This window comes from Oncorhynchus tshawytscha, linkage group LG06 (assembly GCF_018296145.1).
Source record: "Oncorhynchus tshawytscha isolate Ot180627B linkage group LG06, Otsh_v2.0, whole genome shotgun sequence".
Taxonomy (NCBI): Eukaryota; Metazoa; Chordata; class Actinopteri; order Salmoniformes; family Salmonidae; genus Oncorhynchus; species Oncorhynchus tshawytscha.
Window position 1 is genome coordinate 19,889,713 of NC_056434.1, and position 25,320 is coordinate 19,915,032.

At 42.1% G+C, this 25,320-nt stretch overlaps 3 protein-coding genes across 9 annotated transcripts in view; 1 reads left to right on the top strand and 2 right to left on the bottom strand.

Moving 5' to 3' along the window:
- Positions 1 to 548: 548 nt before the first annotated feature.
- gpx4a (glutathione peroxidase 4a) lies at positions 549 to 6,400 on the bottom strand. Of its 2 annotated transcripts, none has more exons than XM_042323061.1 (7): positions 6,252 to 6,400; positions 4,282 to 4,376; positions 4,003 to 4,147; positions 3,760 to 3,911; positions 3,267 to 3,291; positions 2,636 to 2,695; positions 549 to 887 (listed from the first exon to the last, which is right to left on the bottom strand). In XM_042323061.1, exons 1-7 carry the CDS (start codon positions 6,339 to 6,341, stop codon positions 855 to 857), a joined length of 600 nt encoding a protein of 199 aa, XP_042178995.1. In that variant the 5' UTR covers positions 6,342 to 6,400; the 3' UTR covers positions 549 to 854. The 2 variants fall into 2 exon arrangements, with proteins under 2 accessions (XP_042178995.1, XP_042178997.1); XM_042323063.1 differs by lacking the exon at positions 6,252 to 6,400 and adding an exon at positions 4,786 to 4,932.
- Positions 6,401 to 6,530: 130 nt separating this feature from the next.
- On the top strand, positions 6,531 to 8,740 carry polr2eb (RNA polymerase II, I and III subunit E, b). The gene is made up of 8 exons (XM_024423278.2): positions 6,531 to 6,795; positions 7,240 to 7,414; positions 7,573 to 7,688; positions 7,796 to 7,876; positions 7,987 to 8,045; positions 8,218 to 8,296; positions 8,386 to 8,461; positions 8,605 to 8,740. The coding sequence occupies exons 1-7, from the start codon at positions 6,739 to 6,741 to the stop codon at positions 8,449 to 8,451; spliced, it is 633 nt and encodes a 210-aa protein (XP_024279046.1). The 5' UTR covers positions 6,531 to 6,738; the 3' UTR covers positions 8,452 to 8,461; positions 8,605 to 8,740.
- A 144-nt stretch (positions 8,741 to 8,884) lies between these two features.
- LOC112252225 (tight junction protein ZO-3) overlaps positions 8,885 to 25,320 on the bottom strand; it is a 34,853-nt gene continuing 18,417 nt past the window's right edge. For 4 of the 6 annotated variants that reach the window (XM_024423276.2, XM_024423275.2, XM_024423272.2 and 1 more), the window contains 21 exons: positions 24,304 to 24,401; positions 24,142 to 24,223; positions 23,937 to 24,049; positions 23,587 to 23,784; positions 23,409 to 23,475; positions 22,383 to 22,468; positions 22,055 to 22,157; positions 18,240 to 18,328; positions 17,519 to 17,591; positions 17,220 to 17,287; positions 15,620 to 15,680; positions 14,961 to 15,111; positions 14,582 to 14,690; positions 14,181 to 14,400; positions 13,793 to 13,995; positions 13,496 to 13,671; positions 13,152 to 13,362; positions 12,907 to 13,007; positions 12,268 to 12,777; positions 12,079 to 12,128; positions 10,830 to 11,890 (listed from right to left, as the gene is read on the bottom strand). In XM_024423276.2, the coding sequence (XP_024279044.1) occupies positions 11,779 to 11,890; positions 12,079 to 12,128; positions 12,268 to 12,777; positions 12,907 to 13,007; positions 13,152 to 13,362; positions 13,496 to 13,671; positions 13,793 to 13,995; positions 14,181 to 14,400; positions 14,582 to 14,690; positions 14,961 to 15,111; positions 15,620 to 15,680; positions 17,220 to 17,287; positions 17,519 to 17,591; positions 18,240 to 18,328; positions 22,055 to 22,157; positions 22,383 to 22,468; positions 23,409 to 23,475; positions 23,587 to 23,784; positions 23,937 to 24,049; positions 24,142 to 24,223; positions 24,304 to 24,401 (2,881 nt within the window). In that variant the 3' untranslated portion in view covers positions 10,830 to 11,778. Of the gene's footprint in view, positions 9,699 to 9,824; positions 9,962 to 10,829; positions 11,891 to 12,078; positions 12,129 to 12,267; positions 12,778 to 12,906; positions 13,008 to 13,151; positions 13,363 to 13,495; positions 13,672 to 13,792; positions 13,996 to 14,180; positions 14,401 to 14,581; positions 14,691 to 14,960; positions 15,112 to 15,619; positions 15,681 to 17,219; positions 17,288 to 17,518; positions 17,592 to 18,239; positions 18,329 to 22,054; positions 22,158 to 22,382; positions 22,469 to 23,408; positions 23,476 to 23,586; positions 23,785 to 23,936; positions 24,050 to 24,141; positions 24,224 to 24,303; positions 24,402 to 25,320 lie in introns of those variants that run through there. The other 2 variants (XR_002953816.2, XR_002953817.2) reach the window with 2 other exon arrangements.

Genomic DNA, 25,320 nt, shown 5'->3' on the forward strand with positions numbered 1-25,320 from the left:
ATTGGTATCCAGTTTGTAATAGCAATAAGGCACCTCTGGGGTTTGTGGGGTATATGGCCAATATACCACAGCTAGGGGCTGTATCCAGCCCACACTTTCTCAGGCCTTATTGCTTAAGTATATACTCAGTGGCCAACAGTCTCTGTCAACAGAGTAAAGGGATGACTGGCGAGTGACTATGGTTGCACCATTTTTGTTCTCAAATCCAGTAGAGGGCAGTGTAACATTTATTTCAGCAGAACAGATTCACAAATTCAATTTCAAGCACTACTACTCATATATGAAGGAATGCTCTCAGGGGGTAAATCTAAATTACTATTTCCTTTTTAGGTAATCAGTAACTTGAACTTCTTGTTGCATCACATGGAACAACCTTGTCCACATCATCAACTCCTGGCAAAACATCAGCATAGCAAAACAGGTTAGTAACAGGAACCATGGTTTTATTACTGTTCTACTTATAGTATGTGTTGGGAATTAAAAACAAGAAACATAAAGACGTTGAAAGATGCATTCCCCATTGACAATAAACACACTAGACAACAGAATTAGCACAAAGTAGTTTAGTTTATTATAGAATATGACACTAAGATCTTATTTTTAATTATGCACATTCTGTTTTAAGTATTCAAAGGGAACAGTTGTAGAGGTCAGGGTTCCTCTCCGGTGTACTGGCTGGGTATAGGGGGTCCTCCCAGGGGGTTGCACGCCATTTTCATCAGGTCTGTCCTGTCCGTCAGGCGGGTTTGTGGACAGACCGTCACTGGTCTGGGGAATGGACCCACTCACACCCATTGGCTGACCGGGGAGGGGGGATGGAGTATCAGTGCATTAGTCCATCAGTCATGGAAGAATTACAGGTACTTAGGAAGATCCTTCTCCACCACCTGAAAGGAAGGAGAAGATATAGGCATGATGAATTGCATCCATGTCTTTTTTTCTGAACAATGATTTATTTGTTTTTCTTGCATGTCCTAAGACAGTTTCATGATACAATAGTTGCAAAAATGTACAGTTCAATAGGGAGAAAAAACTAAATGAATGAAAAAAGACAAAAACAACAGGATACAAATAAGGACAAAACCAAACTAAAACCAAATAGGTTTCAGTATTTCCAAATTCAATTAGCCTATTCAAATTTCAATCTCAAAGGTTACCAACCCAGAGCCACATAGGAATATTAAAAGGTAGACAAAGCAGGGCAATCCCATCTCCCATCCAAAAGACCAAACATTGTTGTTAAATTAGGTCTTGCAAGTGGGAGGCAGCATATGACCAATTGACCAGAGTTTTGGGCTTGGCCCCACGCAGTCTGGCAGTGGATCTTTCCAGCTGTGCAATATGCTAGTATATAAACAACCAACATCTGCAAAGGGCAATAGCAGGTTCAAACCAACTCATTAGAATAGGTTTTTTTGCCTGCTGTTAATGCAACCATAACAATCTGCCTTTGAGGGATAAGATAAGGAAATGCTAGAGCAGGTAGATTCCTGCCAAGAAAACACTTGTTGAACCCAAAGAGACTTTACCGGTAAACAGCTCCAAAGCATATGCATATAATTTCCCACCTCAGATTGGGTAAATTTATTACACATCACTATCCATAAGATTCATTTTGAACCTTCACTCTGGGGTAAAATAAAGCCTTTGAGAAAATTTAATAGGTTGATGGGGCCCTTGCCCTCTTAGAAGAGGCACATTTTTTCCCCCATATTGTGGTCCAATTCCATTTAAACCCTGAACTTTGCAGGTCCTTCTCCCACGGGGTGAGATCTTGCGTGGAGCCCCAGATCGAGGGAGATTATCAGTGGTCTTGTGTGTCTTCCATTTCCTAATAATTGCTCCCACAGTTGATTTCTTCAAACCAAGCTGCTTACCTATTGCAAATTCAGTCTTCCCAGCCTGGTGCAGGTCTACAATTTTGTTTCTGGTGTGCTTTGACAGCTCTTTGTTCTTGGCCATAGTGGAGTTTGGAGTGTGACTGTTTGAGGTTGTGGACAGGTGTCTTTTATACTGATAACAAGTTCAAACAGGTGCCATTAATTACAGGTAACGAGTGGAGGACAGAGGAGCCTCTTAAAGAAGAAGTTACAGGTCTGTGAGAGCCAGAAATCTTGCTTGTTTGTAGGTTACCAAATACATATTTTCCACCATAATTTGCAAATGAATTCATTAAAAATCCTAAATGTAATTTTTCTCATTTTGTCTGTCATAGTTGAAGTGTACCTATGATGAAAATTACAGGCCTCATCTTTTTAAGTGGGAGAACTTGCACAATTGGTGGCTGACTAAATACTTTTTTGCCCCACTATATACCATGTTTGAGCAGCCATTAAAGAAAGCATGCCCTATATTCACATTTTCTGTGTGCTTGATAGAGGATTGCCCCCCCACCACCCCATCCCACTCACTTCCCACTACTTCCAATTTTACAGGGTTGTATTCACATAAAAATGTTTCCAGGAAGCATTTATAAATGGTCGATAATGCATCATTTCAGTGGCAAAGTCACAAGGCAGAATGATGGAGAGGGTTATTCCAGGCCAGCCCTGAGGTTATGGCTGAGTGCTACATCACATGGACATGTCAGTGAGCCCATCATAGGCCTGTGCTGTAATTACAGTCATTGACTTACACTGGGATCATCCATTGGTCCATATCTCTTCATAACCTGGCCCTCTCTGTTGATCAGGAACTACAAATACAGAGAGAAGAAGCAATGGACATTGAAACTCATTCTGCATTAAAGATTCAGTCCGGGATTAAAAACACTTACAAATTCATAACGTATTGTAATGTAATATATATGTTTTAATTAACATATCATAAGAAATGGATGACGTAATGCACAATTTTCAGGGACCTATTTTGGCTTATGAGCACTACTTTCAAAACTACTGGCTGAAATTATACAAAAGCTCTGGAGAATCACTTTAAACTTCCATGATCTAACGGCAAAATCTGATAATAGTCAATAGGTGTTTTTGTTTTCAATTCGTTAACCCCACAACTCCCCATCTCATAAATGCTGAAATATACTTCCATTTAAGTATGTATTTGTATGACACTGGGCCAAGAAAGACCATAATAATAAGACTACCATTTTTATTTTATTAAGAGAGGCTATAACATTGAACTCAATGGGCATGCAATGAGCAACCTTTGCTTTCACCAGAGATAAACGCTTGGCATATAAATCTGGGTAACTCCTGTGTCAACTTTCTGCTGATGGGGATATATGATGATGACTAATAAGAAATATTTACCTTTGTGAAATTCCACTTGATGCCACTGTTGGGAAGAAAACAAGATCATAAGATAAAGTGATCATTAACAGTGACAATAACCAAACTCATACATGTTACATTTTAAATATCTGCTTATATTACGGTATATAAGCTATTATCAAATACTTTGCGGAGCATTAGTAAGCAGTTTGTAAATAATTTGATATAATGTATTTAAAGTATTAACAGCGGTCTAAGGCACTGCATCTCAGTGCAAGAAGTGACACTACAGTCCCTGGTTCAAATCCAGGCTGAATCACATCAGGCCGTGATTGGGAGTCCCATAGGGCGGTGCACAATTAGCCCAGCGTCGCCCGGGTTTGGGCGTCATTGTAAATAAGAATTAGTTCTTAAATGACTTACCTGGTTAAATAAAAAAATACAATATATTTTATATTCATGGCCATCAAAAATGATATGCGAGTCTAATCACGCTAGTTGTGACACGTCTCTCCAAAACGTTTCCACTCACTTTCCCAGGAAGCCTTTCCCATTGAGCTGCTCCTTCAGCCACTTCCACAGGGGGTGGGCGTTATCCCCGTTCACATCAATCTTACTGAACATTGGGAACTCAGCATTGTATGACTTAGCAAAGTCCTTGATCTGAGCTTCAGTGCCAGGTTCCTAAAATGAACACATAAGACACGTAATAAAATGGCCATAGAAGAAATGTTTTAGGTGAGAAAAATGTTTTGATGAAGAGAGGTGTAGCTACCTGACTCCCGAACTGGTTGGAAGGGAAGGCCAGGATGCGTAAACCTTTCTCAGCGTACTTCGCGTGCATCTCCGCAAACTGAGAATAGTTTACTGGGGTTTTCCCTCATTTAGAGGCAACGTTGACGATGATGACAATATCTCCCCTACACAAACCCATTAAAACACAGGAGAGAACAGGTCAGAGGCTTTTGGAAGGGGTATGGTGAATGATATATAACATGATTGTGGTTATTTAGTATTTTGGAGTGCTGAGTAACTTGTTTTTTCACCCACTAACCTGTATTTCTCGAGGGACACCTCGTTGCCATCAATATCCTTGGCAGAGAAGTCATAAATAGATGTGGCTGTCTGCCAGTCCTCTGTCGGGGCAGACTGCGAGAGAAGTGAGAAGAAATAGAGTAAGTCCAAATATTAAAAGTGTACCGTTTGCTGCTAGCTGGCTGGTGTGTGTGCAGGCACGCACGTGTGCTCACTCACACTCACTGTAAAGGAAAGACGCAGCAAATCTCTCTTTCAGACTGATCGTCATCACTCAAATTAAATGCCTTTGTTCTCATCCATTCTACACGGAAATCCACATAACATTTAGAAAATGTGTTTGAATGACAGAAAAGCAGCAATTTGTGTTAAAAAGTTACTGATTACAAGGGTGTATTTCCCCTCCAACAATAAACACTCTGCACCTGGCATACATTCTCAGATAGAAAGATTCGACAGCAGATGTAAACATAAGAAAACCTGCCATAGCCAATATCGCCAAAACATTTCTCAGTGATCTTACTAAAGTCTGCAGCAAGACAGAGAAAAGGACAGCAGATCCTAGTAGACCCATGATTCCCTTTCAGTAAGGGATGTGACAGTATCCCTGTGATTTCACCGCACAGTCTTCTGTCCCACACACCTTTGACTGACTGAGCCTTTCAGTACAGTACACACTCTAATCCCCCAATTTATGAAACTCTGACAATCAATAACTAGGAAGATATGGCATTCTTCTCTGATAGGATGCTTTTATGCTGACCACTGACAGGCAAAGGATGATAACGCCTACACAATCAGTGGTCCTCATTACATACTGTTATCTCTTCCTAGAAGTGACACAAAGTGTGACTTGCACAGGACAAAGGTAACCTCATCTTTGGGAACTGACCTTGCTAAATTACATAATTCAAAAAGTACAGGACACAGTAGTACTTCTCTATGACTAAATGAACAGTAACATTTCACATCAACAATAACATTTTAAAAAGGATGGAGCAAAACTATCAATATGGTCCAAAAACCCACTATTACACCAAACAACAACTATATTTGGATGTATATTGCCCATATGCAGTGATCTTATATTTATGACCTTTGTCAGGATATCATATCAACTTAGATGAACCTTCACTTGACAAAGGCATACAATGAAACAATTTCTGTTTGCGATAGAGATTTTCAATTACAGTAGGCTATTCATACTGTAAGTCTCAACAAATGACTCGCACAAGAGAGCCTAATCATTCTGCAGAGCACGTAAACAAGGGTTTCAAAAAGCCTCAGTTCTTTCCTATTTCAGAGGTTCTTTATTCCATCAAATGTCATAACATCTTTAGCATCATATGGTATAGAATAGATGCAGATGTGCATGGAGACGCATGTTTACATTTTCTAAGAGATAGGATTTTCTCCAGTATCAATCTTTTAATTTGAGGGCAGTGGTACAAGACAGTGGTTGGGCAACTACATTGATTCAGTATATATTATTTCACCATTTTGATAAGGTGCAAACTTTACCACTCAATGATGTCATCTTACAAACACAACAAGGTCAATTATACACCTGATAAGATTGATGAGGGAGCAGGGAGGTTCTTACTTCTGATACCACATAGCCTACCCTGTGTACACCCCAGATACCAAATAAATAATTAAACTGAAAACCAGCCAGATGATGATCATGTGTCCATACTTTTTCTGACATCCAGACACAATACCTTTTAACACCCTGTATGTACACAGCTCTTTCACAGACATCAAATGAAGAGAACATCATGTAGAGTAGTATAATTACATAAAACACACAAACATAACTAAATCCTAAATACATGCACTGCAAGTTAGGCCACTTTACTATAGACAACGTTAGCAGGTTATCAGCACACACCAGAAGGGCTATGGAGAGAATGGTTTCATCCTATGTAACAGTCAACAGCACAACAATTAACTCTGCATATGGCTATAGTACTGTATACAATAGCCTACCATTGTGAATAAATATAATCCAATCACAAGAACGAGTCCACAGCTTGCCAATGTCCCAAATACTAAGACACGCTTAATTTGACACGACATTGAATTGTATAAACTCCGCCTGCAGGGTTTGTTGGGAAACGTACTGCGTACGGTGTGTTTGAGCCTCTAAGGGGGCGTGCCATCACTGTACTTGATAATTTGCATGTTTTTCTCTGACTGAGCTAAGTCATACGGTCGTTTGTTTTTTTGTACATGTGCTAAGACATAACATTTATATTTGAAGAGGGTAAAATACAAATGCAGTTCTAATGACTGGTTAGATCAGTCAAAAATATTTAATTCATTGTTGGGAAATATCCGGTGACATCATCATTGCGCGCGCTCCTAATAACGCGTAACTGCAACGTGAGTTAGCATTAGCTAGTGAGAAGTACCTTACATGTATTGATATCGTATACTGCACCGGTAATTAATCAAAACATATCATCGAAACGCAATGGATGACGATGAAGAAACATATAGGCTATGGAAAATTCGGAAAACCATCATGCAGGTGGGTTACTGGGGTGAGCTGTTTGCTTGCTAACGTTAACTGTATCAACTTTAGCAGTAGCTAGCTAACTATCGGTAGCTGTAGTCAGTATATGATACCCAAAGGTGGAGCAATTGATATTCACTAACTATACTTCAATGATGGAGTATGAATGACTCCAATTAGCTATAGTTTTAGTGCATAAACAATGATAGAGGCCTCTAATGGCCGTGCATTGGTAGCGCCGTTTAGGGCTTCCACCATTTTAATGTAGTCAACTGGGTGATACTTTCAACTTCATTGGCTGACCCAAATCTTGAAGAACAACATTGGCCACTTCAAAATGGAGATCCAAAGATGAGTCCTATCTATTTGGCTATGATTCAATGGATTCAGTATATGAATGACCTGTCTTGTCACATTACATGGAAAGCGTCATTGTACAACTCTCTCCTTGTTGGTCAGCTGTGTCATGACAGAGGCTACCTGGTGACCCAAGATGAGTTGGACCAGACCTTGGATGAGTTTAAAAGTCAGTTTGGGGACAAACCCAGCGAGGGTCGCCCACGACGGACAGATCTCACGGTCCTGGTAGCACACAATGATGACCCCACAGACCAGATGTTTGTTTTCTTTCCTGGTATGTTATTGCCAATGTAGCCACAACATTGGGACCCAATGTGGCCCTAGTGACCACATTGACTGTCATTGATGATACAGTAATAAGTCAGAACCTGTCATTTGCCGTAGTCCTGTAACTTATGACGATATTGAATCCCTTCATTTTCACCCATGTAGAGGAGCCTAAAGTTGGTATTAAGACCATCAAGATGTACTGCCAGCGGATGCAGGAGGAAAACATCACACGTGCCTGCATTGTAGTTCAGATGGGAATGACACCTTCAGCTAAGCAGGTAAGGTTTGTGGATGTTGGACACAAGATCTTACTTTTTCAAGCTACTATGTTTGTTTTCAGCTTTTCATTTCAGTGGTCTTATTTTTTCTTCACATCAAATTTTAGTCTCTAGTTGATATGGCCCCCAAATACATCCTGGAACAGTTTCTGCAGCAGGAGCTTCTAATAAACATCACTGAGCATGAGGTAAGCAGATGGAAAGTTGTTCCAATATCATTAAGATTGTAGTCATAAGACCTTTTGAACTGCTATGTGGGACACTTAACTAATCTTATTATGTAATTATTTTGTTGCAGCTAGTTCCTGAACACATAGTCATGACGAAAGAGGAACTGTCTGAATTGCTGTTACGATAGTATCCTTTTTCACAGCATGGATTTCAAACTCGTACCTGGATAGAGTATAAATCCTGCGTTCTATGGACTAGATTCACATGCATAGTCACCCCAAATGAGAATCTATTGCTCTAACACTAGATTGAGATATAGAGATACTTGTGTGTTGGGATTTCTTGATTTGTGTCTCAGTAAACTGAAGGAGAGCCAGCTGCCTAGGATCCAACAAGGAGATCCTGTAGCCCGGTACTTTGGATTGAAAAGAGGCCAGGTACAAGATCAATCTCCTCGACCTAATGTAGTTAAAACATTTCTGAAATAAGTGATTTACTTGGCTCTCGTTTCTCTTTGCTGTGATAGGTAGTAAAGATAATCAGACCCAGTGAGACTGCTGGACGATACATCACCTACAGGCTGGTCCAGTAAGGATTTCAATGTGAGTGCTTAGTGAATATCTTGATTGCAGTGTTAGGGCTGTTTCCTAACCAGCATCTCTATATTGTTAATTTTTCATATGACAATACATTTAATTATTCAGATGGGCATTTGAGAATGTTAATTCTACTCTTGTTCCTTTAGGTATGTTGCTGTACTAAGGAACGGTGTGTGAGCCAATAAAACTCATGGATTATTCCACAGCTGGCCTCATCTCTTTGGATTAAGTTTAGCTTTTGTTAATTTGCTCAATAAATCCTTTGACATCTTTCCAAAGATATGTATGGTGATGCCAGTTATGATTATTTTAATATGGTTTGACCATCCAGACAATGCATATTTTAGTTGTCTAAAATGTGGGCAAGGTCAGGACATATGTAGCAGCAGGTATACATGAGGCTATGGTTGTTTTACAAGGCATAAATCAACATTAATAGCATTCTCTTTATTACTGACAATGTCAAAACAGTGAATTCAGCAGATAAAGACAAACACATCTGTTAAGATCTAAAGATGCATTGTTTGGATTTTAGTGCTGAAATAAAAAACCAGCAGCACTTTGAATACCTGGAATAATTATCTTAGATAAATCACACACAAGACAAATAACTCAATGTTCAAGCAATGTAAATACTTTTAAAATTAGGTTATCGCTGTCAATTTGTAAGGCAGATTATTTTCAATATTAAATCACAGCTTGTTATAACTAGAATTAATGCTGACAGAAAACAGCTATAACCAAGTGTCCAAGATGAATGTGTCATGTAGTATTACATGACATTCTAATGCCAAAGTTAAAACCAAGATTCATGGTAACATCCACCAGACTGGAAGTACACTTAAAACACCGTAAAGCCTTTGTGTGGTTGACACATTGCACACGCCGTGTTTACACAAACTGGCTCCCTGTCCCTGGGCAGCAGACTAACCTTTGACCCGCCCAGAACATGGTTGTTGGACGGATTCGCGTTCAGCTCAGACGCCTCTAGGTCTGGGGGCTCATGGTCCACGGCATCGGGACTAGGACTCTCCTGTTCTGGAACCAGGTCAGTCTGAGGTAGAGACTGTCTGGAGAGTTTCAGGCTATCCTTGCAGCTCAGTTGGTCATCCTCTGCTGACCTTGCTCTCCTGTTTGACCAGGCTGTGGGGACAGTGTGTGGACCCCCTACCAGTCTCATCCAGCTCTGAGTCAGAGTCCACCATTTGCTCACTGGAACCCAGGGAGCCTGGAGAACTGCCTGCATGGAGAAAAAGTGAAGGGATGTAATGAAGTGACACTCACCTGGATAAATACAAATATAAAGATGTACTAAAATGAAAAAGGCAAAGGTAATTCTTCAGAAGTCCATCTAAACATCTCTTACCACAGCCCTCCATATTGTCAGTCTGTTCTGCTCTGTTCCTCATTGGCATCCTGTTCCTCTACATCAGCTACCGCAGCAGTGCTGTTCTCATCTATACCCGCAACGACAGTCTACCAGCAGGGGGAGACAAACAAGACCTAAGATAAAATAGGGAGCTTGAGTTCAAACCATTCACAACTGGTATTAGTTGAGCTATTGTGAGTAGGTGAACAGAAAGCGTTCACATTCTTTGTATGTTTGAAATATTCTTTAACATGTCATTTTGCTGATCTAAAGTATGTACACAGATCCTCTGCAACCAAAGACAGTCACACAACACATCTGTTGGGTGGAGAATGGGTGACTGCTGGAGGACGAAGATGGCTGTGTAAAAGACTTGAGAGTCTCTATGATGTGGGCCTGGTGGGGGTAGTCCACAAGAGAGGACAGGGACACTGTGGCCCCAGTGGGCCGGGGCCACATCAGAGGGGCCAAACACGATGCCCAGGTTAAATGGGACTCAACTGATTGTCCTGCTCTAACTCTGCAATCCTGAGGACAGAGCAGGGAAGGGGGCAACATGTATGATATGACAGGGAGAGGTAAAAAAAAAAATAAGTTAAACATGGAAGGGGTGAAAACTTTTAAACATTAAAATCCTTAACTGAAAAAATATGCAGAATGTAAACAGCATAGTGGGTCAATTTCTGCAACAACTGAAACGCTAGCATGTTAAAACAGTGCTGTCATACCGTGTCCATAGACTGCTTACAGGGTTAGAAAGACAAATGATTCAATGACAGATTGGTTAAACTATCCCTTTAATATAATATGTGCTCGGGCTGCCATTGTCATCATGCATCACAGCTAAACTGAGTTGCATTCATCCATTATCCAGAAACGTGTTGGATTATTCAATCAAGATATTTGTAATACAGGAATGTTACATTACAAATAGTTATGGGTGGACAAGGTGATGATTTTCTATTCTGTTCTAGAAATGAAAAACAATGACAAGGGCAGATATTCATTGCCATATCAGTAATCTTTAATGAACCAAATCTTTACAAAAATCAGTCATTTTAACAGAAATGAAGCAGGATAGAAAATTGAGCTTCAATATATCCAGTGAATGTCCATAATTGAATGTCCATAATTGTTTTGGAGCATTTCCCATTCAGGCACATCACGTTGTGCATAAGAACAGCCCTAAGCCGTGGTAAATTGGCCATATATCACATACCCAATCAGAACCCAAAATATAAGCTTGTTATACTCCATGGTTTGTTGACAAAGTAAATCTAAAACACTGAAAAGCCTCAATATGGTTAACTATATATATATATTTTTAGATAATCAATGGTCAGTCCTTGCATACATAGCACTCGTTTTTACCCAAAAGGTGGGATGACCACTTGTTTTAATTTAGGATTCCAGCTTTAAAATGTTTTTTTTTGTTCAAATGACATCCTTGACAGCAAAGTTGTTGGTAACGTCTCCATCGTTTTGATTTTAAAAATTGCATTTTTTTTTTTTTTTAAGTTGTAGAAATACAAAAACACTGATTTTTTTTTATTAGAATTTCCAGCTAAATGAAACATCTTCCTCTCTTGGAATTAGACATAAAGAAAGGTGTGAGCGCTGGTCTGCGGAAGCCATTGCCTAAATTCCCATGTCTGAAGGCAGCCCTAGCATTGGCCCTCCAACTTACCTCTCCAAAGAAGATGTTGGTCCAACAGAAGGACAAAACAAACCAAGTGATCCTTGAAGGTTGAAGTTGAGAGCATTTCACATCTCCCATTTAAGAGGCTATTGCCTTGTTTGTGCAGGCGACTGCCGAATGACTGAACTTTATCATAAATAGCGACTGATTATGATTTGTAGATCAGTCAGTCACATCACGGTTTTGATGCTCTCGAACACGGCCGTTGTCTGTGCACTCTAGAGTTCTAGTTCTGGAATGGTGTGCTCTAATCTAAAGTTCTGTAGCTGGACCCCACTCAATGTCATCAGTCTCTTCATTGTCAGAGCTGTCACTGCCTCGGATCCGAGTGCGTCTCGTTTGGACAGCCTGGTGGTGAGCCAACCTATCAGGAGATAGAAGAGAGGAGGCATTACTAATTGTTAGTTCAGTCTTACTCAACTTGGATAGAATAATTTGGAGTAGTTGCTCAATTGCTAAGGTTGGTTTATAGACAGGCATTTTGATGACCATGTGTGAAACAAACATTGTCATACAGATTAATATGATCAGATATTGGTCTACTTCACTAACACAATGAACAATGGAGACGCTTTCCTCTCCTGAGATTCTGCCATACGGGTCTGAAAGAGGGAAAGAGGTCATGAGTCAAAATCACTGGAGACCAAGTTAACAGAGTATTTTAGCCTTTGGAAGGAAACTGCGAGTTAGAGGATCTGTAAGAGTTTGTGCTATGCTGAACTGTGACAGTCCCACCAGTACCTGTTGAAGTTTCTTCTCTATGACTGACAGTGTGACAGCTGGGGGGCTCTCTGGCAGCAGTTCAGCCAATGGGGGCTCAAGCACAGAGACTCTGGGGTCAGGGGCTATGAAGTCAGGGGGTGTGTCCGAGGGGGTGGTCGGAACAGCCTGGTCAATGGCCCTGAAGTCCGAATCTGAGAAGCTATGATAGGGTCGGATTTCATCAGCAACGTCAACGTGGGGAGGGCTGTCAGATGGACGACGGGTCGATCTGGGCTCAGACACATGCATCAGGGGTTGAACCTCTCTCAGGGACTCGGGGGAGGGGTACTCAGAGGCAGGCTCCGAAGACCGGGCCAGAGCGGTGAGCCTGGACATCCGGGGCTGATTGCTGGGATCAAATGGTTCCTCCAGGTCCTCATTATCAGTGTAGACCTCTCCGTCTGTGTCCTCCAGTTCGCTGGCAGCACTCAGGTAGTCCGAGTGGGTCCGGTCCAATGCATCCAGCTCCTCCTCTCCGCCTCCCTCCAACTAACACACACACACACACACACACACACACACACACACACACACACTTGTTTTGATCTTTATACCACCAGGTAAGTTGGTGAGAGCAAATTCCCAGTTTTACTGTGAGCTGGGATCTGTCTGTGTTACCGTGACTTCTGAGTCCCAGACAGGTTTGGCCTGCTGGTGTCTGATCTTGTCTTTCAGAGTCTCATACCACACATTAGAGCTGGGCTGGAGATCAATACAAGCTGGGAACAATGGGAAGAATGAGACAGTTTTTAATGAAACCACTTGGGACATGTTTTTAATTATTATTATTTTTTTTACAGATAAACCATGTAAGAGCAAAAACAACATGTATGTGTTTTGATAACACAGGTGTGTGTGTTAACCTGTGAACAGGTGGCTGCAGTGCTTCCTCATCTTGAGGGCCTGTGTGTAGAGGCGTCTGGAGCTCTTGTTGGAGTTGGGGCACATCCTCTGCCTCATGACCTTGACATCCTTCCTGCTGTGTGGGTCCAGGAACAGAACCATGGGGTGGTACTGGATGTAGTTCAGATGCTCCACGGCAGTAGGAGTAATGTCCAGCAGAGGGTGCTTGTTCTGGAAACAGAGTGAAGAAACACACAGGCCATTTTTCTTCAATACTGGTACTGGAGTAAAAACAAGCATACAGCAGTTGTATGTCTGCTCTGTCTCACACCAAAACAAGTCACATCCCAGTTTGTTTCATCACCTTCTCTGCAATCCTTCGTACTGTGTCCAGCTTGATGACCGTGGAAGTAGTGTCTGCGCCACTACTACGAGGAGCCATCTCTGCCACCTCATATTCATCAGGCATCTCTCTGGCCAGCTTCTCCATGGCCACATCGTTCAGAGGACCCATGATGACGATTGGCCGTTTGAAATTAGCTGGAGAGCCACATGGGTCAAAAGGCGTACATGTGTTGACTCAAAATACAAAATGTACACAAACGTTTAAAGTGTTTGACTATTATGTGAACTATTATGCAATATATAAAACTGTCCCTACCTTTTCTGAGCAGAACTCTCTCGTATGCTGGGAATTTGCCCTGGATGGTAAGTTGGAGCAGGTCATCATGAGTCCTGCGGACGTTCTTCTTGGCCCCTCTGAGCCCCCGTAGTTTCCAGAACTCTACCCTGGGCCCTGATACCTGGCGATCCCCTTCTCCACTGGCCCTCTGAGCCTGCTCCATTCTGGCCAGAGTCTCGGCCCTGAGAGAGACGGAGAGGAAATACCATGTGGAATAAAAGCAACCCCAATGACAGTATCTTTAAGTGTACACATTGGAAATAAGTGCAGTACGTTGCTCTGTAACCATATGCATCTTTATACATCCAAACCCAACCAACCAACAAAGGAATAAACCAAACAACCAATCATTCTAGTCTCAACTCACCTGACCTGGTTGGGGATGGTGCCCTTGTCCAGCTCATGCAGGTCGTTGCCCATGCGTATAGCCAGCCACTTTCCCAGCTTGCCCCTGTGCATGGTGTCCACCACCCTGAACACCTCTCCCCTGGTGAAGGCTAGGCCGATGTCGCCCTCCGCCACATTGTCATAGTGGGTCCGGATGTAGAACGAGTCCCCCAGGTTGGACTTCAGGATCTTCTTGTAAACTGACGAGAGGAAGAATAACTCAGTCATTTAGGAATAACTTAATAATTTGTATGTACCTTATTACTGGGGTAGAGTTATTACCAAAGTAATTATATAGAAAATGTCACACTGACAAGTCCTCTGAAATCAACCACAATTCTTCCACCCTGCACCTGCTTCAGTCTCTGGGGTAATACTCACTGTCCATCTTGTTCTGAGTACGGATGTTGACCGGCTCCCCTCTCTTGATGTTGATCAGGAACATTGCAGCTTCCTCACGGTTGAAATAACCAAAGTCCACCCCATTCACCTACAACAAGACCATAGCCCATGAGTGGTGAAAGACGTGTTGCATATACTGTAGTGTAGATACTGTAGATCAGCACTTCAGTGGTCACCAACACTTGTCCCAGAGAGCTACAGTGTGTGCAGGCTTTTACTTCAGCACAGCATCATTTTTAAAAAAAACAATCAACTAATCAAGATCTTAGTTGAATCAGCTGTGTTCGTGCTGGACTAGAACAAAAACCTACACACCCTGTCCCGGTGGTGACCACTGCTGTGATCAGTGGGTCTTCACCTGCATGATCTGGTCCCCCTCCTTCAAACCCTGCTCCTGAGCGGGGCTGTTGGGCTGAACCCCATCCACAAAGATGCCCACATCGTTGCCTCCCACCAGTCTCAGACCAACGCTCCCCTCCTTCACAAACGACACTGTGTTCAGATCTGAGCTGTATCAACAGAGAGTAAACACAGTTTTGAAAAAAGGAGTAACATCAAAATGAGAATTTATGAAAAGGAGCATTGTCTAGTCTTATATGCTACAGACTATAGCAGGGTATCCCTACTGGTGGCAAAACAAAACGTCTGTCATTGTTGGACATGAGACTAAAAACACTAGCAAATCAGCTCCAACTCATTTTGGAAACCTGTTCCAAAGTATTCCCAAGCATAATAAAGAAATGCGATCGAATACAAATGTAAGCAAGGTTTAAAAATATTGTTTTAGTCAAATATTATATCTGTTTCGGTTAGCATGCTAGTAGATACCCATAGACTTCCAGTCATTGCATTAATGCTAGTTAGCATTGACTTGAAAAACGAACACTAACTTCCTTTATACTGGACACAGACACAAAAATGGTATCCACGAGTTCATCTGACTCTGGGAAGTAGATAAAAGGGCCTCATCGCCAGTATGCCTTTAATGTTGGCTATATGGGTATAAATACAACTCACCCCAAGCTAGGTGTAGGAATGGAGTCTGGGGGCAGGGAGTAGAGGGGTTCCTCTGTCTTGGCTGAAATGGAAATAACAGTTAAGACCTCCAACCAGAGTTACTAATAAACTAAGCAAAAAAAGAAACGTCCTCTCACTGTCATCTGTGTTTATTTTCAGCAAACTTAACATGTGTAAATATTTGTATGAACATAAGAGTCAACAAGACAAACTGAACAAGTTTCACAGACATGTGACAAACAGAAATTGAATAATGTGTCCCTGAACAAAGGGGGGATCAAAATCGAAAGTAACAGTCAGTATCTGGTGTGGCCACCAGCTGCATTAAGTACTGCAGTGCATCTCCTCATGGACTGCACCAGATTTGCCAGTTCTTGCTGTGAGACGTTACCCCACTCTTCCACCAAGGCACCTGCAAGTTCCCGGACATTTCTGGGGGGAATGGCGCTAGCCCTCACTCTCCGATCCAACAGGTCCCAGACGTGCTCAATGGGATTGAGATCCGGGCGCTTCGCTGGCCATGGCAGAACACGGACATTCCTGTCTTGCAGGAAATCAGGCACAGAACGAGCAGTATGGCTGGTGGCATTATCATGCTGGAGGGTCATGTCAGGGTGAGCCTGCAGGAAGGGTACAACATCAGGGAGGATGTCTTCCCTGTAACACACAGCTTTGAGATTGCCTGCAATGACAACAAGCTCAGTCCGATGATGCTATGACACACCGCCCCAGAACATGACGGACCCTCCACTTCCAAATCAATCCCGCTCCAGAGTACATGCCTCAGTGTAACACTCATTCCTTTGAGGATACATGTGAATCTGACCATCACCCCTAGTGAGACAGAAAACCGCGACTCGTCAGTGAAGAGCACTTTTTGCCTGACCTGTCTGGTCCAGTGACGGTGGGTTTGTTGCCAGTGATGTCTGGTGAGGACCTGCCTTACAACAGGCCTACAAGCCCTCAGTCCAGCCTCTCTCAGCCAATTGCGGACAGTCTGAGTACTGATGGAGGGATTGTGCGTTCCTGGTGTAACTCGGGCAGTTGTTGCCATCATGTACCTGTCCCGCAGGTGTGATGTTCGGATGTACCGATCCTGTGCAGATGTTACATGTGGTCTGCCACTGCGAGGATGATCAGCTGTTTGTCCGGTCTCCCTGTAGTGCTCTTAGGCGTCTCATAGTACAGACATTGTAATTTATTGCCCTGGCCACATCTGCAGTCCTCATGCCTCCTTGCAGCATGCCTAAGGCACGTTCACGCAGATGAGCAGGGACCCTGGGCATCTTTCTTTTGGTGTTTTCCAGAGTCAGTAGAAAGGCCTCTTTAGTGTCCTAAGTTTTCATAACTGTGACCTTAATTGCCTACCGTCTGTAAGCTGTTAGTGTCTTAACGACCGTTCCACAGATGCATGTTCATTAATTGTTCATGGTTCATTGAACAAGCAGGGAAACAGTGTTTTAACCCTTTACAATGAAGATCTGTGAAGTTATTGGGATTTTTACTAATTATCTTTGAAAGACAGGGTCCTGAAAAAGGGACGTTTCTTTTTTTGCTGAGTTTACATTATAAAAGAGGACATTGGAGAGCTGATACTTACAGTAGACTGGAGGGTTGCTCTTCATTGATATCCCAGTGCGGACATCGCCATTGACTCTGTATGGAATACTACAAGAGAAGAGATGCATTACCATTCACTCACATTTACACAATAACGCTTCTACACTGAGTTAGAGGTCAGAGAAGGTGGGAGCACACACACTTGTGATCAAATTGACTTGAATAGTGACAGTGACTTTTGTCACAGAAGAGCATTATTTTTATGGTGGTTAATTAAAACTGTTCTTTACCTGGTTGTCTATAGTGGTTTCTAGAAGATACTGTAAACTAGAGTTTTACCTGTGGTTGCTCTCCACATCTGTACTCCCAGACCTCCTAGGGGGTGAGGGTGTACGGTCCGAATCAGAGGAACCTGAACAGGGCAAACAGAGGATCAGGATACATATCTGGCCTTAATGGCCATGTTCTGTTATAATCTCCACCCGGCAGAGCCAGAAGAGGACTGGCCACCCCTCAGAGCCTGGTTCCTCTCTAGGTTTCTTCCTTGGTTCCTGTCTTTCTATGGTGCTTTTCCTAACCACCATGCTTCTACATCTGCATTGCTTGCTGTATCACACATTGTGACATTACTGATGTGAAAGGACTTTATGAATACATTTATAAATAAATTGATTGAAATTTGACATGGTGCCTTCAGAAAGTATTTATACCCCTTGACTTATTCTACACGCAATACTCCAGAACGACAAAGTGAAAACATGTTTTTATAATTTCACATTTATTGAACATGAAATACAGATATCTAATTTACATAAGTATTCACAACTCTGTTAATACTCTGTAGAAGCACATTTGTCATTATGAGGTACTGTGTTAGAGATGGGTGTGAGGAAAACAAATCTAATCAATTTTGAATTTAGGCTGTAACAACAAAATGTGGAATAAGTTAAGGGGTATGAATTCTTTCTGAAGGCACTGTACATGTTCAGACTTTAGGATTTCCAACCCCAAAATTCCATCTTCTTAGACGGTGCTCATCTTTCACAGGAGGGACACTGACCTGAGACTGGACTGGAGGAGGTCATGCCTTGTCGAGGGGGGTCCTGTCTCACTACTGGAGCTGGAGAAGACTTCATCTCAGGCAAAGCTCTGGGAGAGAGAATCACACTCAATATAATGCCCTTACTGTATCAACTACTTGAGTCCCCGAGTTGACAAGGTAAAAATCTGTCGTTCTGCCCCTGAACAAGGCAGTTAAACCCACTGTTCCCAGGTAGGAAGTCATTGTCAATAAGAATTTGTTTTTAACCGACTTGCCTCATTAAGTAAAAGGTTACATGTAAAAAAAAAAAAAATATTCAGGGGTAGGCAAGTAGATTCAGCCGTGGGATGATTTTTGTTTGAGCGGATGGTCGGGGGGCCGGGACATAATTCTTTAAAAATAAGTGTACCCAGCAAATTTAACAAATTCTTATTTTCAATGACCGCCTAGTGTAACAGTATAACTTTAGACCGTCCCTCGCCCATACCCGGGCGCGAACCAGGGACCCTCTGCACACATCAACAGCCACCCTCGAAGCATCGTTACCCATCGCTCCACAAAGGCCGCGGACTACTACTTCAAGGTCTCAGAGCAAGTGACGTCACCGAGTGAAACACTATTTAGCGCGACCCCCGCTAACTAAGCTAGCGTTTCACATCCGTTACACTAGGAACAGTGGGTTAACTGCCTTGTTCAGGGGCAGAGCGACAGTTTACCTTGTCAGCTCGGGGATTCGATCTTGCAACCTTTCTAACCATTAGGCTATGTAAGACCAAAAAGAGCTTTTTACATAAAAAAAAAAAAAAAAAAAAAAAAAAGTCATACTCTAACTACATTGAGACACGATCACATTTAACCAAATTCTTGTCAATTCATTTTACTAATAACTTGTGCACCCCAAAATTTTTTAAAAAACCACTTGGACAGTTTTGGCCCATTGCTGACCTCTGACTTATATATATATATATATATATATATATATTTTTATACTCCTTGACTTATTCCACATTTTCTTGCATTACAGCCGGAATTCAAAATTGATTAGAGCTCTCAATATTTACCCATGTATTCTTTTCAGAATTCTTCAAGCTCTGTCAAATTGGATGATCATTGCTAGACAACCATTTTCAAGTCTTGCCATAGCTTGGACCTGCCCAATATCAGGTTCTATCAATGGTGTGCCCACCTTTGTTATATTTATGACTGGATCACAAATGATGACTCCTCTATTTGGTTAGACATTGAGACTTCTCTTTCAAAATACCCCTTACAGGATCTTTTATTTTTCAGAAGTTTCAAGTCTGTAGAAGGTCACTGCAATAATCCCGTTACACTTAACACACTCAAAGTATGGAGGTCAGTTCAACGCTTCCTGGGAAGGTCCAAACTAACCTCTGCTCTTACCCCAATTCTTAACAACCCAGATTTCAGTCCAGGATTGCTGGATGCTGGCTTTAATTAATGGCTTAATAAGGGCATACGCAGGCTAAATGACTTATTTGCTGATAAGATTGTTGTCATTTGAGCAGATGGTCGAGAAATATTGACTCCCAAAGCAGGACTTTTTCAACTTCCTACAAGTAAGACATTATATTCTGAAGAGCACCACCTTAAATTGGTAACCCTGATGTGTCTGTCATTGAAAGAATGCTTTTTTTTCCCCACAAAGGAAAATGTCTGTAAGTCTGTTTTGAGATACTTTAAGGTCCTTTTCTGCTGTCAACAGAAACAAGTGTGGGAGAAAGAATTGTCTGTTACTATTGACGAAGAGATGTGGGAGGACATTTGGAGATATAGATATTGTTTTTGCATATGTAACCGTACTAGAGCAATCCAATTAAGAATAATACACAGATTGCATATATCCCTAAATCACAGACATGCTTTTAGCCCCACTTCCTCTTCCCCTCAGTGTCTTAAATGCAAAACTGATACAGGCACCCTAACACATTGTTTATGGTCATGTACCAAAATACAAAGATACTGGTCTGGTGTTCTGCAAGAAATTGAAAAGATCCTAGGAGTTGATCTAGAATTGGACCCAGTTTCTTTACTGTTAGGTCTCCCTAGTAGGCATGTTACTTCTGTGGGTAAAAGGAGGCTTTACAACATCATCATTTCTGTTTGTAAGTTTGTTTAAAATGTGTGTATTGAGAGACGCAATGATGGTGATGGGGTGAGAGAAGCACCGAGCGGGAAGAGGAAAATGGTGTGTGTGTATATATATATATATATATAGAGATGTGTGTAAGTGGGTGCTGTTTATCTTGTTTTTTTCTGTGTGCTTTGTCTCTGTTGTTGTTGTTGTGTCTCTTAATATGGGTGAAAATTGTTACAAAAAAATAAAAATAAAAAGTCTTGCCATAGATTTTCACACAGATATAATTCAAAAATGTAACTCCGCCACTAGATTTCAGCCTTGTGTTTAAGGTTATTGTCCTGATGAAAGGTGAAATCATCTCCCAGTGTCTTTTTTTCCCTGAAAATCTCCCCAGTCATTAACGATTTACAAGAATACCCATAACATGATGCCGCCACCACTATGCTTGAAAATATGGAGAGTGGAACAGCAGTGTGTTATGTTTGGGGCAAATCAAATACAACACTCTATTCAGGACAAATAGTGAATTGCTTTGCCATATTTTTTGCAGTATTACTTTACTGCCTTGTTGCAAACAGGATGCATGTTTTAGAATATCTTTATTCTGTACAGGCTTCCTTCTTTTCACTCTGTCAATTAAGTTAGTTTTGTGGACTAACTACAATGTCGTTGGTCCATCCTCAGTTCTATCAGTCTTTAAACTCTAACTGTTTTAAAGTCACCATTGCCCTCGTGGTGAAATCCCTGAGCGGTTTCCTTCCTCTCCGGCAACTGAGTTAGGAAGGACACCGGCATCTTTTGTAGTCACTGGGTGTATTGATACACCATCCAAAGTGTAATTAATAACTTCACCAAGCTCAAAAGGGATATTCAATATCTGCCAATAGTTGTCCTAATTTGCAATGCATTGACAAATCTCCCTTTGTTTTATTTCACCAGGTAGGCTAGTTGAGAACAAGTTCTCATTTACAACTGCGATCTGGCCAAGATAAAGCAAAGCAGTTCGACACATACAACAGAGCTACACATGGAATAAACAAACATACAGTCAATAGTACAGTAGAAAAAGTATATATACAGTGTGTGCAAATTAGGTAGGACAAGGGAGGTATAAGGAAATAAATAGGCCATGGTGGCGAAGTAATTACAACATAGCAATTAAACACTGGAATGGTAGATGTGCAGAAGATGATACTGGGGTCTTCCCTGGTCTTTGTGGTTGAATCGGTGTTTGAATTTCACTGCTCGTCTGAGGGAACGTACAGATAAGTCTATGTGTGGGGTACAGAGATGAGGTAGTCATTCGAAAACTGTTAGTTAAACGCCATTATTGGACACAAAGTGAGTCCATGCAACTTATGCGACTTGTTAAGCACATTTAAACTCCTGAACTTATTTCGACTTGCTATAACAAAAGGGGTTGAATAGTTATTGACTCAAGACATGTCAGGCCAGTGACAATTTTATTTTATTTGAATCCATTTCAAATTCAGGTTGTAACACAACAAAATGTGGAAAATGTCAAGGGGTGTGAATACTTTCTGAAGGCATTTGTCAATGTTGTTTCAAATGTTCACCCAGTTCCTTGTATAAGTAGACTAACCAGTCTAGTGTCCTGGCTTTATCTTCAGAGAATCTAGTGCACTGAAGCAGTCAGTATTGAAACCGTTTTGACTAAACGTGTTTGTGTGCCAATGTTATAGAAGAGTTGTTGTGTGTCTGTCAGCCTGACCTGAATCTGTTCTTGGATACCCTGGAGATGGAGCCTCCACTGTCTGTAGACTCCCGTCGAGGCACGGATGCATAACTTGCCTCCGACTCGGATCCTGAGTTCCCTTGGGACATGGAAACACACATTTTTGTATTTCACCTTTATTTAAAACCAGGTAGGCTAGTTGAGAACATGTTCTCATTTACAACTGCAACCTGGCCAAGATAAAGCAAAGCAGTTCGACACAAACAATACCACATAGCTAAACAAAGTACAAAACAGACCACACGAGCAATAATAATAATAATAATAATAAGTTACATATACAGTTAAGTCAATACGCACACACCTTTAGCAGGATTGCTCCTTGTGACACTGGGGGCTTTCCACTTGGGGGGCTCCACCTGGGGAAACATGGCTACCAAGGGAGTGGCTCTGGAAGAGAAGAGGGAGGTTGGAGTGAGGGAGGAAGACAACAGAACTCAGTTACATGTGGAAAGGGGGACCCGTGGCTAAAATAGATAATGATGAGGATGAGAAGAGTGATATTCACCTTAGGGCCTCTGGGGGAGCTGTCTCACATGGCTAATCACGTCATGAGCATATGGACAATTTAGCATCATTGTTGCGTTAAATTCAAAAAGAGTACCTCAGTCTGTTATTCATGCCATGAATGCTAACCCATCCATGTAACAGTGTCAAATGCATTTTAAGATTAAGTCAGGTAAGAGGCAATCATTAAGTCAGGTAAGAGGCAATCATTAAGTCAGGTAAGAGGCCATCATTAAGTCAGGTAAGAGGCCATCATTAAGTCAGGTAAGAGGCCATCATTAAGTCAGGTAAGAGGCCATCATTAAGTCAGGTAAGAGGCTATCATTAAGTCAGGTAAGAGGCCATCATTAAGTCAGGTAAGAGGCAATCATTAAGTCAGGTAAGAGGCCATCATTAAGTCAGGTAAGAGGCCATCATTAAGTCAGGTAAGAGGCTATCATTAAGTCAGGTAAGAGGCTATCATTAAGTCAGGTAAGAGGCGATCTCCATGTTGCTTTGATCATACTGCTGATTGCTTTTTGACCAGATTCAACCACATGTACAGTAGAGAAGTGCTCATTGGAAGTCACTTTTATTTGATTGTTAAACAGAACCTCACAGTAGGCACAAGAACAACATGTATTATGGGGTACAACGTAATCGTCAATCAAGGCCAACAGACCAAAAATATAATAATTCATGACAACTTAACAGTATATTCATAATAGCACAAGAGCTGAAGGAGGAGGTGGGTGGCATGCATCAGCTGCCCAGTGCCCCAGTCCAGGGGCTCCTGCTGGGACTTGGGAGGGGGTAGGATGGTAGGGGTGGGCCTCATCGGTACCTGTATCTGCTCCGGGAGTCCTGGCTGTGGGCGGGCCCGGAGCTGCTGTCTGACTCAGATTCAGAGTCTGGGGAGAGAACAGGGGTAATGCTCTAATTATGTGGCCGTTTCTACCTCGTTTCAATGCACTTACAATGTTCTGTCAAGGTGTTCCTGTTGTGGAACTTGAGGTGCTGACCTGGGAGTGGGGCTTTGACAGGAGAGGAGACCCGTCGAGGAGGATCCTGACGAATGGTGATGGGGGAGGCTCTCAGTGTCCTAGGGTGGGGCAGGTTAGGGAGCACTCTGTATCTGGAGTGGTCTTCTATGACTCGGGAACTCTCTCCTCTTCTGGGGGGTGGGGAGGCACTGTGGTCCGAGTCCGACTCTGACACCACTACACAGACAGACAGAGTGAAGGAGAGCAAGAGACCGTGAAAGAGGAGAGAGACAGTGAAGGAGAGTGAGGGGGAGGGAGAGAACATGTTATTATCATGATCCACTCAGTATCATTTGATGAGATTTCCCTATAGCCCGTGCGGTGTTTACCTTTGCGAGGTCTCAAGGTGGAGGAGGTGGGACGGGAGGAACGTGGGGCGACCCAGTCAAAGACGGCAGGTGAGGCTTTGGGGTTGGGGAGGGTGGACAGCCCTGAAAGAGTTCTACAGCAAGAGAGAAATACCCCCAATGAAACACACTAAGACAGATAATATCAAACCAAATGTGTCTAATTTGAGGTTTGAGGTGAACCCACCTATATTTGTTGGCGTGGTCTGGGCTGTCCTTCCTGACAGGAGTGGGTGATGCACTACGGTCAGACTCAGACTCTGAGAGGGCTGGATTGAAATACACAGGTCAGGTCAATATGACAGGATACACATGAGTGGGATGGACCAATGCTTATGACTGGACTCACCTCGGTGAGAGGGGTAGGCTTTAGCAACAGGCCGGGACAGTGTCGACCGCACCGGGGACGGATCACGTGACTTAACTACTAGAGGAGGATCAGCTCTTCTGCAACAAGCCAGAGAGACAGAATGCCTTGTCATACATAGGTCAAAAGTTGACTTGTCACTTAAAGGAAAAATCCACCCTTTAATTAACAGTGTTAAATAACAGTAATATGTGAGAACAATATTTTTTGGTGAACAAATGTCATTTTTGGCATTACAATAAGGTTGGTAGCAACATGGAAAATCGTGGTGGAAATCTGTTGCAGTAGACTACAAAATCCACAATGCAACGCTCCCTCTATGGGCTGATTGGCTAGGTAACTGACTACCTAGCAAGCTAACATGGCTACACAATATCAGCATGTAAAGTTACTAGTTAGTGCAGATTGTTTAGGCAATTTCACAGCTATCAATTTAGGAGTCTACAATCTCACCATGTTCAACCTGCAGATCAATGTGCCTCACAGAATGGAGTCTTTTGAGGAGATGGGAAACGTTGCCCATGCTACGTCAATGTAGTACATGTAACCTACATATCAATACACACACACAAACCATTCGGTTTTTTGAAACCAGGTTTGCTGTTCATCTGAGCAATAGAAATTGGAAAGGAGTTCCATGCAATAAGGGCTCTATATAATCACGTATGCTTTCTTGAATTTGGGGACTGAAAAGACCCCTGGTGGCATGGGGTTGGGGTAAGTGTGTGTGTCAGAGCTGTGTGCAAGTTGACTATGCAAACTATTTGGTATTTTCAACACGTTAATCTTTTCTGAAATGTGAGATAATCAACCTGCCATCTGTAATATAGTATTGCTTTGGAATCGCGACATTACATGTGAGGAAAATAGGCACGTGTCTCAACATATACACAAACGTTGAGAAGGGATTGTGTGAGGATTAGCTTAGCAACCACATGATCCAGCATGACAATGTGAATGCGATTGGTCGACAGTCTGCTGGTTGGGGCGTTAAACGTT